We start from the raw sequence: 15,277 nt of genomic DNA, 5'->3' as shown, positions 1-15,277 counted from the left end.
TCAGGAAGGAAATCTGAGGTAAGGAAGGTCATGAGTGATTTAAACATGAGGATGGGTTTTAAATTGAATGTATTGGGGGCATGAAATGAGTTGATAAGAATGACAGTGAATGCAACTTGCTGCAAGCTCGGGTAGAGGCAGCAGAAAGATGGAAGATCGACCAGGTGGCTGGACCTCAAGGTAATAGAGGCGTTGAGGTGAGCTTCAGTGACTGATGGGCTGATTCAATATGGAGGAGGAGGTCCACAGAATTTCTAACAGAGAGGATCAGGGTCAAACAATGAGTCGAGATGGTGAACAGTCAGCTTCAGTCTAAGCTGGTTGTCAGTGAGAGGGATGGAGTTCCAGACGCAAAATCTAAACTCACCAGCCTTTTGCAGAAAGGCTCGATCATTCAGGGTGGGGGTTGTGGGAGGGAGGGGGCCAGTAGCCGAGAAAACTATGGACAACATTATCTAGCATGGAGGTCCGGAATGGAATCTGGTGAGGATAGAGTGGAGAAAGTCGATGGGAGGGCTGATGAATGGGATAAGCTTGAAGGAGAGCGTGGAAAATATGGGAGAGAGGCAAGAGGAAGATGGGGAATTCAGGGCGGCCTGGTAGGGATGGGGAAGCAGCAGACACAGATCACCTCTCACCGGCTAAAAAAGATCCAGGAAGTCCTCATGTTTGGGTCAGAGTGGAGGAAGAATTGAGATCCTCTATTCGAAAGTTGCAAATGTAGCTGAACCTTCACCTGTTTTAACTAAAGCAGCCAATTGAATAATCTATAATCTGTAATCTGGTGTTCTTCTGATATTAAATTCTGAAATTCAGAAGCATTGGGCGGGATTTTATAGCCTTGCTCGTCCCAAAACCGTAAAATCCTGCCCGAGATCGACGGAACCTTCCCGTGGTCCGCCCCTCGCCCACTCCGATTCCCAAGGTGGGCAGGGCGGTAAAAGTTCAGCACAGGGAAATATGGATAAAAACAGATAACAGCAGCAAGGCAGAGTGTTGTTTGGAATTCCCTCTCTAAAGGCATTGTGGGTCAACCCACAGCATGTGGACTGCAGCGATTCAAGAAGGCAGCTCACCACCACCTTCTCACGGGCAACTAGGGATGGGCAATAAATACTGGCCAGCCAGTGACGCCCATGTCCCACAAATGAATTTTTTTTTAAATTATAGATTAAATTCAAATATGTTTCACATTTCATTCGCTTCATCTAAGTGATCGCGTTCCTTCGGCAAGACTCATTGCTACAAAATAAGCTTATTTAAAATCTAACCTAAAATGAATTGATCAACTTAACTGTAATATACAGATCTGCTTGAAAAATCCCGTGCAATTCGGCAAGCCTCAGAGGAAAGGACATTTCATATTTTCTATTACCTTCTTTCTGGTTCAGGAGTGAAGATGAAGGGTAAGTTAAACTGTTCTGTTTTGATTTGATTTGATTTATTATTGTCACATGTATTAACATACAGTGAAAAGTATTGTTTCCTGTGCGCTATACAGACAAAACATACCGTTCATAGAGAAGGAAAGGAGAGAGTGCAGAATGTAGTGTTACAGTCATAGCTAGGGTGTAGAGAAAGATCAACTTAATGCAAGGTAGGTCCATTCAAAAGTCTGACAGCAGCAGGGAAGAAGCTGTTCTTGAGTCAGTTGGTACGTGACCTCAGACTTTTGTATCTTTTTCCCCAATGGCAGAAGGTGGAAGAGAGAATGTCCGGGGTGCGTGGGGTCCTTGATTATGCTGGCTGCTTTGCCGAGGTAGCGGGAAGTGTAGACAGAGTCAATGGATGGGCGGCTGGTTTGTGTGATGGATTGGGCTACATTCACGACCTTTTGTAGTTTCTTGTGGCCTTGGGCAGAGCAGGAGCCATACCAAGCTGTGATACAACCAGAAAGAATGCTTTCTATAGTGCATCTGTAAAAGTTGGTGAGAGTCGTAGCTGACATGCAAAATTTCCTTCGTCTTCTGGGAAAGTAGAGGAGTTGGTGGGCTTTCTTGTTTGTATAAGGCCTTACTTTGTTCTCCGAGGGGTGGGAATTTGGACTAACTCTCTCTTGTTTTACAATTGGCAGAGGATCTACTGTTGGAACCATTCAGCAACTACAGGTTCTTGTCCAATGGCCATGTTCAGATTCCAGGGCAGGATGATAAAGACATGTTCGAAGAGACCTCAGAAGCCATGTCCATTATGGGATTTTCCAGTGAGGAGCAAACGTGTAAGGATCATTTGAGTTTCTGGTTTTCTGAATTCAGCTGGATGCTAACGGTGAAAATGTCGACATCAAACATATCAATTAAACTCCAAATTAGTGGGAATTCCAGGAAGAAGTCTACAAAATTAGCCTGATTTCCTGCAGAGATTCTCCTGGTTTCCAAATGCCTACAGACATTACCATTGGAAATGAGGAGATTTCAATGGAAGACTGTAATCATAGGCTGCCTCTTACAAGATTAACGGGCATTTAGAGTCATTGAGGTTTACAGCATGGAAACAGGCCCTTCGACCCAACTTGTCCATGCTGCCCATTTTTTAAAAACCCCTAAGCTAGTCCCAATTGTCCGCGTTTGGCCCGTATCCCTCTATACCCATCTTACCCATGTAACTGTCTAAAATAAAGAAAGAATGTGCAAACTCCACACAGACAGTGACCCGAGGCTGGAATCAAACCCAGGCCCCTGGCGCTGTGAGGCAGCAGTGCTAACCATTGTGCCACCTAGCTCAGTTTGTGCTGTGCTCTTAATCCTACATTAATACTAGTTAAACAGCTTGTCTGGGAGCTCAGTTAGCTCAGTTAGCTAGCTGGTTAGCGAGTGGATCAGAGTCAACTCTGCAGGTTTGATTCCTGTTCCAGCTGAGGTAAACTCGGGACCTGCCTCTTTGCTCTGTCCGTGAGAGTGGAAGGCAATGCGAAGCCACCATTGACAAAAAGAAAGGCCAAGGAAACGGCATCAGCCACGGATCTTGCTTTGGGCAGAGCAGCTCATAAAGGAAGGAAACAGATTCTCTAAGAGGCTGAATGAGGTGGATCATTTAACTAAGCGTTAAAATCAACTTCCATTCACCTGGTAGAAATGTCCCCAAGCTCTTTATTGACGTGTACTCAGACAAAAAATCCAAGGCTGAAGATATTGGGAAAGATGACCAGAAAATTAATGAAGCATCTTGGAGAAGGAAGTGGAAGGGTGATAAGGTTTGAGAGATTGATTCCAGAAATGAGGGGTTTGTCGTATGAAAGAGATTGAACAGTTTAGGCCGATACTCTCTGGAATTTAGAAGAATGAGGGGAGATCAAATTGAGGTATACAAGATGATAAAAGGTATGGATAAAGTAGACATGGAATGGATGCTTCCTCTTGTGGGGCATTCTAGGACGAGAGGTCATCGTCTTAGGATAAGGGGCAGCAAATTTAAAACAGAGTTGAGGAGAAACTACTTCTCCCAAAGGTTTGTGAATCTGTGGAATTCGCTCTCCCAAAGGGCAGTGGATGCTGGGACAGTGATAATATTTAAGAGATTGATTCCAGAGATGAGGAAAAGTTAGACAGATTTGTAATTGGTAATGTGTTGAAGGGTTATGGGGATGAAGAGCGTATCAGCCGTGATCGAATGGCGGAGCGGACTTGATGGGCTGAATGGCCTAATTCTGCTCCTATATCTAATGAACTTATAAGAGACAATTCCAATACGTGGAGTCCAGACAGCAGATGGAAGTATTGTCATTCATAAAAAATCATAATCATAAGAACTAGGAACAGGAAGAGGCCATTCAGCCCCTCGAGCCTGCTCCGCCATTCAACACGATTGTGGCTGGTTGTGATTTAACCTGAGGATTGCCACACCTCAGGGAAGGGGCGAGTTTGAGAAGGCAGGGCCTTCATGAATAACCTCGGCCGGTACGGGAATCGAACCCACGCTGTTGGTGTCGCTCTGCGTCACAAACCAGCCGTCCAGCCAACTGATCTAACCGACCCCACCTTCCCCCCCCCCCCCCCTTTTTATGACACTATGTCAAATTGAAAGTGTACATCGAATGTCGTGACACAATGACAGATGCCACTGTAAAATGGTGCATTTGTCTTGGTTCTGAAGACTTGGAGACCTCACTAAAAATGAGCTGTTGGATTCTCAGCAAAACACCAGAATTATTATCGCATTGGCTGACTGCTCCAGGACAGATTGTCCATAAATGGTGCTTAACAGAAAGAATAGTGATACACGGCCAACCACAGCCAAAGAGCATCTCATTTGGTGAATAGTGTATTTGTCATCTTGGCACAGTGGATGGAAAGAATGCCAAAATGAACGTACAAAGTTTTGGAGCAATCACAAGCCTAAGTCCGCGTTAGGAAACCTGAAGGAGCACAAATTAAAAGTACCTTTTTGGTGATTCGAACACACACGGGAGGCTCCGCCTTCCGCAATAAATTACATTCAGATGCAACATTTGTAGACAAGCCATAAATAACTTTCAACACTTCAATTCATCTGCTAGCAAATGTCAGCTGGTTATAACCTCAGTTTAAATCATTCCAGGATTGGACCTCTGACCCTGTAAATGCTACAAACTGTAAACCAAGAATAAAAGACACTTAATTATGTCAATGCTGTTGGTTAAATGTTGCATTTTTCTGGGACAAATCCAAGGATTCAGCACTCTTTCACCCCCCTGCCCCGGAGTAAGTCAGCACATCAGAACTGAATTTCCGAACAGTTTCTGTCTCCCGTTTAGGACCACGAGTTCAGAACAATACAAGTCAGAAACATCCACAAATACATTTCTAATCAGTATCAGCACCGACTTTCTCCCAGTTTATTATCAGATCATGTTTTCATAAAGGGTCAATCCAATCAAAATCTTCCTGCGCACAAATGTCAATCTGTATTGGCACAGTGGTTAGCACAGCTGCCTCACAGTGGCAGGGACCCGGGTTCAATTCCAGCCTCGGGCCACTCTCTGTGCTGAGTTTACATGTTAAAGTTTATTTATTATTAGTCACAAGTAGGCTTACATTAACACTGCAAGGAAGTTACTGTGAAAATCCCCTAGTCGCCTGTTCGGGTATACTGAGGGAGAATTTAGCACAGCCAATGCACCTAACCAGCACGTCTTTCAGACTGTGGGAGGAAACCGGAGCACCCGGAGGAAACCCACGCAGACACGGAGAACGTGCAGACTCCACACAGACAGTGACCCGAGATGGGAACCGAACCCAGGCCCCTGGTGCTGAGAGGCAGCAGTGCTAACCAGTGTGCTACTGTGCCCTCCACGTTCTCCCCGTGTCTGCATGGGTTTCCTCCGGATGCTCCAGTTTCTTCCCACACTCCAAAGATGTGTAGGTTAGGTGGATTGGCCATGCTAAATTGCCCCTTAGTGTCCCAAGATGTGTAAATAGGGGGAATTAGCGGGGTAAATGTGTGGGGTTGTGGGTATAGGCCCGGGGAGGGCCTGGGTAAGATGCCCTTTTGGAGTGTCAGTGCAGACTTGATGGGCTGAATGGCCTTCTGCTGTACTGTAGGGATTCTGTGATATGTGCAAATATAAAAAAAATGAGTTTAAGATAAAATTAGGTAAAGGAAACGGTAAAGGAATCTGTTCCGATCACGCACCCGCTCCAGATATCTTGAATCCCTAGTTAGGAATTACTTGTTAGACGCGTTTGTTTCTGTGAAGGATAGAACAAGATTCTGTCCATTAGCATCTTTCTCAGAGATTATATTTCCTTTCTTGGTGATGATTTGGTGACGAGCTGTAGCGATATCACTGACTTGAGAATCATGAGCATTCCTTTCTGTATTTTACAATCGTGTCGAAAAGGCCTCTTCTCCTCAAATTTGTTTAAATAAGCTTTAGACTTGTGCTTGTTAATCTTGCTGCTGCGTCCAGCAGCCAAAGTGCGATGTTGCATTTCCAAACAAAAGTGTTGGAAAGCTGATGGGATTGTTTACGATGCAGTCAGACGTGACCCAGCGAGCGCTGATAGTTAAATCCTCTGCTCTTTCCAGCCATCCTGAAGATTGTTTCATCCGTGCTGCAGCTGGGGAATATTTCTTTCAAAAAGGAGAGAAGCACTGATCAGGCCTCGATGCCGGACAACACAGGTACATTTCTCACACACAGGGTTTTGCCCCAGGAAATTAGGCTGGACTGATTGTACGTGTAACAGGTTCTGTGATCTCTGTTTTTGTGAAGTTGCACAGAAGGTGTCTCACCTGTTGGGTATGAACGTGACTGATTTCACCCGAGCCATCCTGAGCCCTCGCATCAAAGTTGGACGTGATTACGTTCAGAAAGCACAGACCAAAGAGCAGGTAAGAAGAATTTCCAAACCTGACCTCATAACTTGTACCTTCAACTGTTGGGGATAATCTGATTAAAAAGCCTCATTATAATAAGTGAACAAACAATTCTGTGCCTCACCAACTTGATTAACTTCTTTAAAGAGGTGACAAAGATAATTGAGGGAAGAGCTGTGGATGTAGTTTATATGGACTATAGTAAAGTGAGTACTGTGTGCAGTTCTGGTCGCCACATTATAGGAAGGATGTGATTGCATTGGAGTGAGTGCAGAGCAGATTCACCAGGATGCTGCCTGGGATAGAACATTTATAAAGAGAGGTTGGATAGGCTTGGGTTGTTTTCTCTGGAGCAGAGAAGACTGAGGGGTGACTTGATTGAGGTGCTCAAGATTATGAGGGGCGTGGACAGGGAGCAGCTGTCCCCCTTGGTTGAAGGGTCAGTTATGAGGGGACACAAGTTAAAAGTGGGGGATGGGAGGTTTAGGTGGGATTTGAGGAAAAGCCTTTTTCCCCAGAGGGTGGTGAGGGTCTGGAATGCGCTGCCTGGGAGGGTGGTGGAGGCGGGATGCCTCACATCCTTTAAAAAGTACCTGGATGAGTACTTGGCACGTCATAACATTCAAGCTATGGGCCAAGTGCTGGCAAGTGGGATTAGGTGGACAGGTCAGGGCCTTTCATGCATCGGTGCAGTCTCGATGGGCCGAAGGACCTCTTTGCACTGTAATATTCTGTTTGACAAAGTCATGGCAGACTGGTACAAAAACTAAAATCACATGGGATTCAGGGTGGACTGGCTGGATGGATACAGAACTGGTTTGGTAATGGAAGAGAGAGAGCAGCTGTGGAAGAGTGTTTTTCAGAATGGAGATCTGTAGCTAGTGGTGTTCCCCAGGGATCAGTGCTGGGACTTCTGTTGTTTGTAGTATATATAAATGATCTGGAGGAAAATGTGGGTGGTCTGATCAGTAAGTTTACAGATTACATGAAGATTGGTGGAGTTGCTGATAGTGCCAGGGGTTGTCAGAGGATACAACAGCATAAAGATAGATTGGAGACTTGAGCACAGAAATGGCGGATGGAGTTTAATCCCAGACAAATACAAGGTGATGCATTTTGGGGGATCATACATAGAACATAGAACAGTACAGCACAGAACAGGCCCTTCGGCCCACGATGTTGTGCCGAGCTTTATCTGAAACCAAGATCAAGCTATCCCACTCCCTATCATCCTGGTGTGCTCCATGTGCCTATCCAATAACCGCTTAAATGTTCCTAAAATGTCTGACTCCACTATCACTGCAGGCAGTCCATTCCACACCCCAACCACTCTCTGCGTAAAGAACCTACCTCTGATATCTTTCCTATATCTCCCACCATGAACCCTATAGTTATGCCCCCTTGTAATAGCTCCATCCACCCGAGGAAATAGTCTTTGAACGTTCACTCTATCTATCCCCTTCATCATTTTATAAACCTCTATTAAGTCTCCCCTCAGCCTCCTCCACTCCAGAGAGAACAGCCCTAGCTCCCTCAACCTTTCCTCATAAGACCTACCCTCCAAACCAGGCAGCATCCTGGTAAATCTCCTCTGCACTCCTTCCAGCGCTTCCACATCCTTCCTATAGTGAGGTGACCAGAACTGCACACAATATTCCAAATGTGGTCTCACCAAGGTCCTGTACAGTTGCAGCATAACCCCACGGCTCTTAAACTCCAACCCCCTGTTAATAAAAGCTAACACACTATAGGCTTTCTTCACAGCTCTATCCACTTGAGTGGCAACCTTTAGAGATCTGTGGATATGGACCCCAAGATCTCTCTGTTCCTCCACAGTCTTCAGAACCCTACCTTTGATCCTGTACTCCACATTTAAATTCGTCCTACCAAAATGAATCACCTCACATTTATCAGGGTTAAACTCCATTTGCCATTTTTCAGCCCAGCTTTGCATCCTATCTATGTCTCTTTGCAGCCTACAACAGCCCTCCACCTCATCCACTACTCCACCAATCTTGGTGTCATCAGCAAATTTACTGATCCACCCTTCAGCCCCCTCCTCTAAGTCATTAATAAAAATCACAAATTTTTCAAATTTAGGATCAAATTTAGGTTTGAATTATTCTGTAAATGGCAAAACCCTGAGGAACATGAACATACAGAGGGATCTGGGCGTGCAGGTCACAGTTCCCTAAAAGTGGCAACACAGGTGGGCAAGGTGATTAAGAAGGCCTATGGCATGTTTGCCTTCATCAGCCAGGGCATTGAGTACAAGAGTTGGGAAATCATGTTGCAGCTATATAAAACCTTGATTAGGCCGCATTTGGAGTATTGCGTGCTGTTCTGATTGCTACACTACCAGAAGGACGTGGAAGCTTTGGAGAGAGTGCAAAGTAGGTTCACCAGGATGTTGCCTGGTCTCGAGGATGTTGACTATGAGGAGAGGTTGAATAAACTAGGATTGTTTTCACTGGAAAGACAGAGGCTGAGGGGAGACCTGATAGAGGTCTACAAAATGATGAGAGGAATAGACGGGGTGGATAGTCAGAGGCTTTTTCCCAGGGTGGGAGTGTCAATTACAAGGGGGCACAGGTTCATGGTGAGAGGGGGAAAGTTTAAGGGAGATGTGCGGGGAAGTTTTTCATGCAGAGAGTGTTGGGTGCCTGGAACATGCTGTCAGAGGAGGTGGTGGAAGAGGGCACATTAGCAACATTTAAGGGGCATCTGGATGGGTACATGAATAGGGAGGAAATAGAGGGATACGAACCGAGTAAGGACAGAAGGTTTTTTTTTAGTTTAGTTAGGGTACCATGATCGGCACGGGCTTGGAGGGCTGAAGGGCCTGTTTCCGTGCTGTACTGTTCTTTGTTTCTTTGTTCTAATCTAAAATGACATATAACATTGCATCGCATTTACAGGACAAGTAAGTCAATGCCAATGATCCACAGGAACTTTCCTCCACACATCTTCATCTCACTCCATCACTAGATCTTTCTAGTGCTTTCTCCCTCTTGTACTGGATCTAATTTAACATTTAACCTGTATTGCATAAATACCATTTATTAAAATTACAATTTTATAATTCTTAATTCCCATTTTAAAGTTCTTAACTGGAAGATACTATCAGTTAAGAATTGTACAGTGGCACAGTGGTTAGCACTGCTGCCTCACAGCGCCAGGGACCCAGGTTCAATCCCTGGCTTGGATCACTGTCTGTGTGGGTTTCCCCCGGTGCTCTGGTTTCCTCCCACACTCCAAAGATGTGCGGGTTAGGTTGATTGGCCATGCTAAATTGCCCCTTAGTGTCCGGGGATGCGTAGGTTAGAGGGATTAGCGGGGTAAATAGGCCTAGGTGGGATTGTGGTCGGTGTGGACTCAATGGGCCGAATGGCCACCTCCTGCACTTTAGGGATTCTATGAACTCCCTTCGACCAGGTGGTCACTGGTGCCCAGTAGCTGCCTGAAGAGGCCCCCAAGATAAGTTTTGAATTTGCTTTTGATTATCTGCAGATCTTTGGAGCTTCGAGCTTTGGACCCAATGCTGGTGGAACAAGGGAAGCCTCCAGCAGTGCTTGGAGTTGCTTCCCTTTCTGCCAGTGCACATTGTCACCGGAAGGTGAAGTGGAACCGGGGTTACCCCAGCCTGGGCTAACGATCCAAGACAGGAAATTGAAGCAACCCCAGGCTTAGATCAGATCTGCACATTGTGGCTTCCAGTGGTTTGCACAGGGGCATCCAAATTATTTAATTCACCTTTAAAATAAAGTTTATTTATTTATTTGTCACAAGTAGGCTTACATTAACACTGCAATGAAGTTACTGTGAAAATCCCCTAGTCACTGCACTCGACGCCTATTTGGGTGAATTTAGCATGGCCAATGCACCTAACCAGCATGTCTTTCGGACTGTGGGAGGAAACTGGAGCACCCGGAGGAAACCCACGCAGACACGGGGAGAACGTGCAGACTCCACACAGACAGTGACCCGAGCTGGGAACTGAACCCGGGTCCCTGGCGCTGTGAGACAGCAGTGCTAACCACTGTGCTACCATGCCGCCTATATCTTTTGTCTATTTTTTTTAAACTATAAGTCTCATGATTAACAATAGATGAGGTGTAGTTTATGGAGGGAAGTGTTGTTGTATTCTGGAAGAGGTGGGGTGGACAAAACCCTCTGCTTCCTGGGCAATCTAATCACATTGTCTTACAGCCATAGAAAGCTGTTCCTCTTGAAGGAAACTCCCTGCTATTGACACAGCCCAGGACGAGGGTCTGTACACCCTGTCTGATTCCCAAATCAGAAACCCTACCCTATTGGTGATCAAGTATTGGTTAGTTTAAAACAACGCAGCCCCTTTGGCAGCGAGCTTCCAGATTTGTTCTTTCAATGAGTGGAGGAGTCCAGGCAGAGTGTCAAGTTAAAGAAAACTTCAGGATTATATCCAATCAGAGATGATGGTTTCCATATATGCACAAAAAAGCACACAACATCTGAAACATGCCAGAGCTATGTTTGAGTCGTGGTAACATCCATCCAAAATGATTCTCTGTATCTTTCCTTTACCGAATGGTTAATTTGATTATCTCACTCATCTCCAAGTTAGGTCTGTTCTCTTGGGACCTCCTCCCATGGAGAATCATAGAATCCCTATAGTGCAGAAGAGGCCATTCGGCCCATTGCATCTGTACCGACTGTCTGACAGAGTATTTTACCCTCTCCCCTACCCTAATATGTAAATATGTAACCCTACATATTTACCCCATTAATCCACCTAACCTAGACATCTTGAGACGCTAAGGAACAGTTTAGCATGGCGAATCCTCCTAACCTACCCATCTTTGGATTGTGGGAGGAAACCGGAGCACCTGGAGGAAACCCACGCAGACACGGGGAGAATGTGTAAACTCCACACAGACAGTGACCCGAGGCCGGAATTGAACCCGGGTCCCTGGTGCTGTGAGGTAGCAATGCTAACCACTGTGCCACCGTGCCGCCCATGTGATTGAACCATGAATGATTAGTAGATTATTCTGAGAAAACGCTGGGAGTAACCTCCTCTGAAGTGAGCCTGACCAGCGTGTCACACCGTGCTCGTGTCAAACATAACAGAGTGTGTCACAGAAATTGATGTGTCTAATGCTGGGATTTATATTCCTGACACAGGGCTGCTCCGTGTGAGAGTGTTCTCCAGTTCAGAGCATCGAGGCAATGTGTCATCATCAAATACAAAAACCAAAGAAATGTTTGGAATAACAGCACAACCTGAAATTCAGAACTAGCACTGAGTAAATCCATAGGATTTTAACCTGGATTTAATTACAGTTTCTTGGCCATTTGTGAATAAGGAGGCTGCTCTTGAAGATTTTCATCTTGCACTTATCAGGACGAATGCAAAATTTCAAAGGGATCACCAATTTATACTTGATTAGAAACATAGAAGGAGGAGGCCATTCGGCCCTTCGAGCCTGCTCCGCCATTCATCACGATCATGGCTGATCATCCAACTCAATAGCCTAATCCTGCTTTCTCCCCATAACCTTTGATCCCATTCGCCCCAAGTGCTGTATCCAGCCGCCTCTTGAATACATTCAATGTTTTGGCATCAACTACTTCCTGTGGTAATGAATTCCACAGGGTCACCACTCTTTGGGTGAAGAAATGTCTCCTCATCTCCGTCCTAAATGGTCTACCCTGAATCCTCAGACCCCTGGCTCTGGACTTCCCCACTATCAGGAACATCCTCCCTGCATCTACCCTGTCTAGTCCTGTTAGAATTTTAAGTGTCTCTGAGATCCCCCCCTCATTTGTCTGAACTCCAGGGAAAACAATCCTAACCGAGTCAATCTCTCCTCATACATCAGTCCCGCCATCCCCAGAATCAGCCTGGTAAACCTTCGCTGCACTCCCTCCAGAGCAAGAACATCCTTCCTCAGAAAAGGAGACCAAAACTGTACACAGTACAGAAAGGGGAGCCGATTGGTTGACAAGTTGACTCTGGTCAAGGTGTTTCCATGGAGAATACACAGGGAGCTATGATCCCTCGTGCTTGTGTTTAAATCTACCTGGACATGTTCCTTTTGCCTGCAGAGCACAGGTCCCTGCATTTGAATATATTCAGCTTCTAGCAAGCCACCTTGCAAACATAACGCATAACCTCAAATCCGCTGTTGGCATCTATATAATTCCACATTTGAAGTGTGATGTTTTTAAAATGCTAATACTCGTTTCTGTCACAGGCTGACTTTGCAGTGGAAGCTTTGGCCAAAGCAATGTACGAACGTCTATTCCGTTGGTTGCTTATTCGTATCAATAAAGCACTGGACAGGACAAAGAGACAAGGGGCCACGTTCCTCGGAATTCTGGACATTGCCGGATTCGAGATATTTCAGGTACTCATTCGCCAGACGGACAGCTGTGTGCTGAAACCTATATAGTTTTTGGATTTTTGTCTGTCTCTCTTCGGGGTAGAGCCACAGTAACTTCATACCTGTGGGGAGCGGCAGCTGATTGACTGGAGATTGTAGCATTTATCCCAGCCTGGATACATCCAACTCTGCCTCGGAACAGGAGCAGAAGTCTGTTGGGGGATAAGTCTCACAGATCAGTTCAAGAGAGAGTGAGAAACAACCCATTGGGAACAGAGACAGAGGAAGACTGAGTCTATACAGCGGAAAGGCTGCTGTTAGCTCCACACTGCGCTGGGAGCCTGGGCTCCGAGAAGCTGGCGGTCCAGTGGGGTGCCGCCGTGGCGGTCCAGTGGGGTGCCACATTGGGAGAAGAGATTGAGCAACTGGGAAGCAAGGAGTCAGCCTGGGGCAGCCTGAGTTGGAAGAGTTGTTGAGGGAATGTATAATCTGTATTCTTAAAAAGGAGTCGAGACCCCCCCCCCCCCCAAGGCAGAGTTTTGAAGAGTTTTTGTGACTCACTGAAGTCTGGGTGGGTTGCTTTTTGGGGGACCTTTCTTGGATTGCAACTGCTATTTATTGTGCAGTTTGTGATGTGAACAACCACAGTTTGCCTGTTCATGTTTTCTTCTTGTTAATTCTGGATGTCCGGAGTACAAGATAAATAGTACAGACTAATTGCTTCGTTAACTCGTATATAGTAAAATTTCCTCTGTTTAAAACTGTGAATCTTGTAGCTTGATTATTTTAATAAGCAACTGGAATTTCCATTTCCTTTACTTAACAGATAAGGTTACAGATCCCCAAACGGGACGTGACAAAATTCGGGGGTTTTGTCAGGGATCGTACCAAAATCTGTCAGTTTTGTTTGTGATTGTAACAGATGTTTTCCATTTCCCAAAATGTATAGTTTACACAGCAAACAGCCAACCAGTTTGTCTTTCCAGTTGTCAGATCAGAAAGCATTTTCTTGTCCCGGTCTTATCGTGTAGATAAATGTCCAACACTCGGGGACGTAAAATACCAACAGTGCCAATTATTGATGAAAAATCCCAGATCCAATGTTGCTTAATCTTTATTCCATCTATCCTGAACACGATCAGTGATAAATCAATGGGTTCATTTGCAATTTCCACAGAGCTCTTTATGATCAGCAGCCAGAATGCTTTTTTATTCACTCGTGGGACACGGGCGTCGCTGGCTGGCCAGCATTTATTGCCCATCCCTAGTTGCCCTGGGAGGGCAGTTGAGTGATTCACATTACTGTTTCACATGTAGGCCAGGCCAGGTAAGGATAGCAGATTTCCTTCCCTAAAGGACATCAGTGAACCAGATGGGTTTTTCTGACAATCGACAATGGTTTCATGGTCATCAGTAGATTCTTAATTCCAGATATTTTTTATTGAATTCAAATTCTACCACCTGCTTTGGCGGGATTCGAACCCATGTCCCCAGAACATTAGCTGAGTTTCTGGATTAATAGTCTAGCTCCAACAACACTCAAGAAGTTTGACACCATCCAGGACAAAGCAGCCCACTTGATTGGCACCACATCTACAAACACCCACTCCCTCCACCACCGACGCTCAGTAGCAGCAGTGTGTACTATCTACAAGATGCACTGCAGCAATTCACCAAAGATCCTTAGATAGCACCTTCCAAACCCACAACCAATTCCATCTAGAAGGGCAAGGGCAGCAGATACATGGGAACACCACCACCTGCAAGTTCCCCTCCAAGCCACTCGCCATCCTGACTTGGAAATATAGCGCTGTTCCTCCGCAGTCGCTGGGTCAAAATCCTAATTGACCCATTGTGGGTCAACCCACAGAACATGGACTGTAGCGATTCAAGAAGGCAGCTCACCACCACCTTCTCGAGGGCAACTAGGGATGGGCAATAAATGCTGGCCAGCCAGCGACGCCCATGTCCCATGAATGAATTTTTAAAAAATAATACCACAAGGCCATTGCCTCTCCTGTTGGTGAGAGAGCAGCAGACACCCCAGAGGGGTGACCATGAAACCATTGTCGGCACAGAAAGCAGCACACAATCATTCGTTGTTTCTCTGCAGTTTTGCCAACTTTTTGCAGAAGTTACAGCAGGAGATTGAGAGAAGTGTGCAGGAATTCCCCCTCATTGTAAATGTTTGTGTGTTGGGAAGGATTTAAATGGACATTGAGAACCTGGAACCTGTTGATGGAAGTTAATGATCATCAACTGAGTTTTCCTCGATATTGCTACTTGGACAGATAATTCTCTTGTTGTGCATGCTTTCACCCCTACAATTTAATATCCACAAATGTCACTACTGATCGAAGACAATTAAAGCCTGTGCATCAGTTCAAAGTCCCAATGTAATCTAAGAACATAAGAACTAGGAACAGGAGTTGGCCATCTGGCCCCTCGAGCCTGCTCCGCCATTCAATAAGATCATGGCTGATCTTTTCATGGACTCAGCTCCACTTACCCGGCCGCTCACCATAACCCTTAATTCCTTTACTTGTTCAAAAATGTATCTATCCTTGCCTTAAAAAACATTCAACGAGGTAGCCTCAACTGCTTCACTGGGTAGG

The 15,277-nt window shown here is 45.5% G+C and overlaps 1 protein-coding gene across 2 annotated transcripts in view; it reads left to right on the top strand.

The window, feature by feature from the left end:
• Nucleotides 1-15,277, top strand: part of myh11b (myosin, heavy chain 11b, smooth muscle) — a 169,961-nt gene that overhangs the window by 97,703 nt on the left and 56,981 nt on the right. For both annotated transcript variants that reach the window (XM_078240910.1, XM_078240911.1), the window contains exons 8-12: nt 1,308-1,406; nt 2,075-2,218; nt 6,007-6,102; nt 6,194-6,312; nt 12,534-12,686. In XM_078240910.1, coding sequence (XP_078097036.1) covers nt 1,308-1,406; nt 2,075-2,218; nt 6,007-6,102; nt 6,194-6,312; nt 12,534-12,686 — 611 coding nt within the window. The remainder of the gene's footprint in view (nt 1-1,307; nt 1,407-2,074; nt 2,219-6,006; nt 6,103-6,193; nt 6,313-12,533; nt 12,687-15,277) is intronic.

This window comes from Mustelus asterias, chromosome 23, assembly GCF_964213995.1.
Source record: "Mustelus asterias chromosome 23, sMusAst1.hap1.1, whole genome shotgun sequence".
Taxonomy (NCBI): domain Eukaryota; kingdom Metazoa; phylum Chordata; class Chondrichthyes; order Carcharhiniformes; family Triakidae; genus Mustelus; species Mustelus asterias.
Note: the sequence above shows the minus strand (reverse complement) of the source record. Positions and strands in the feature narration are given on the sequence as shown.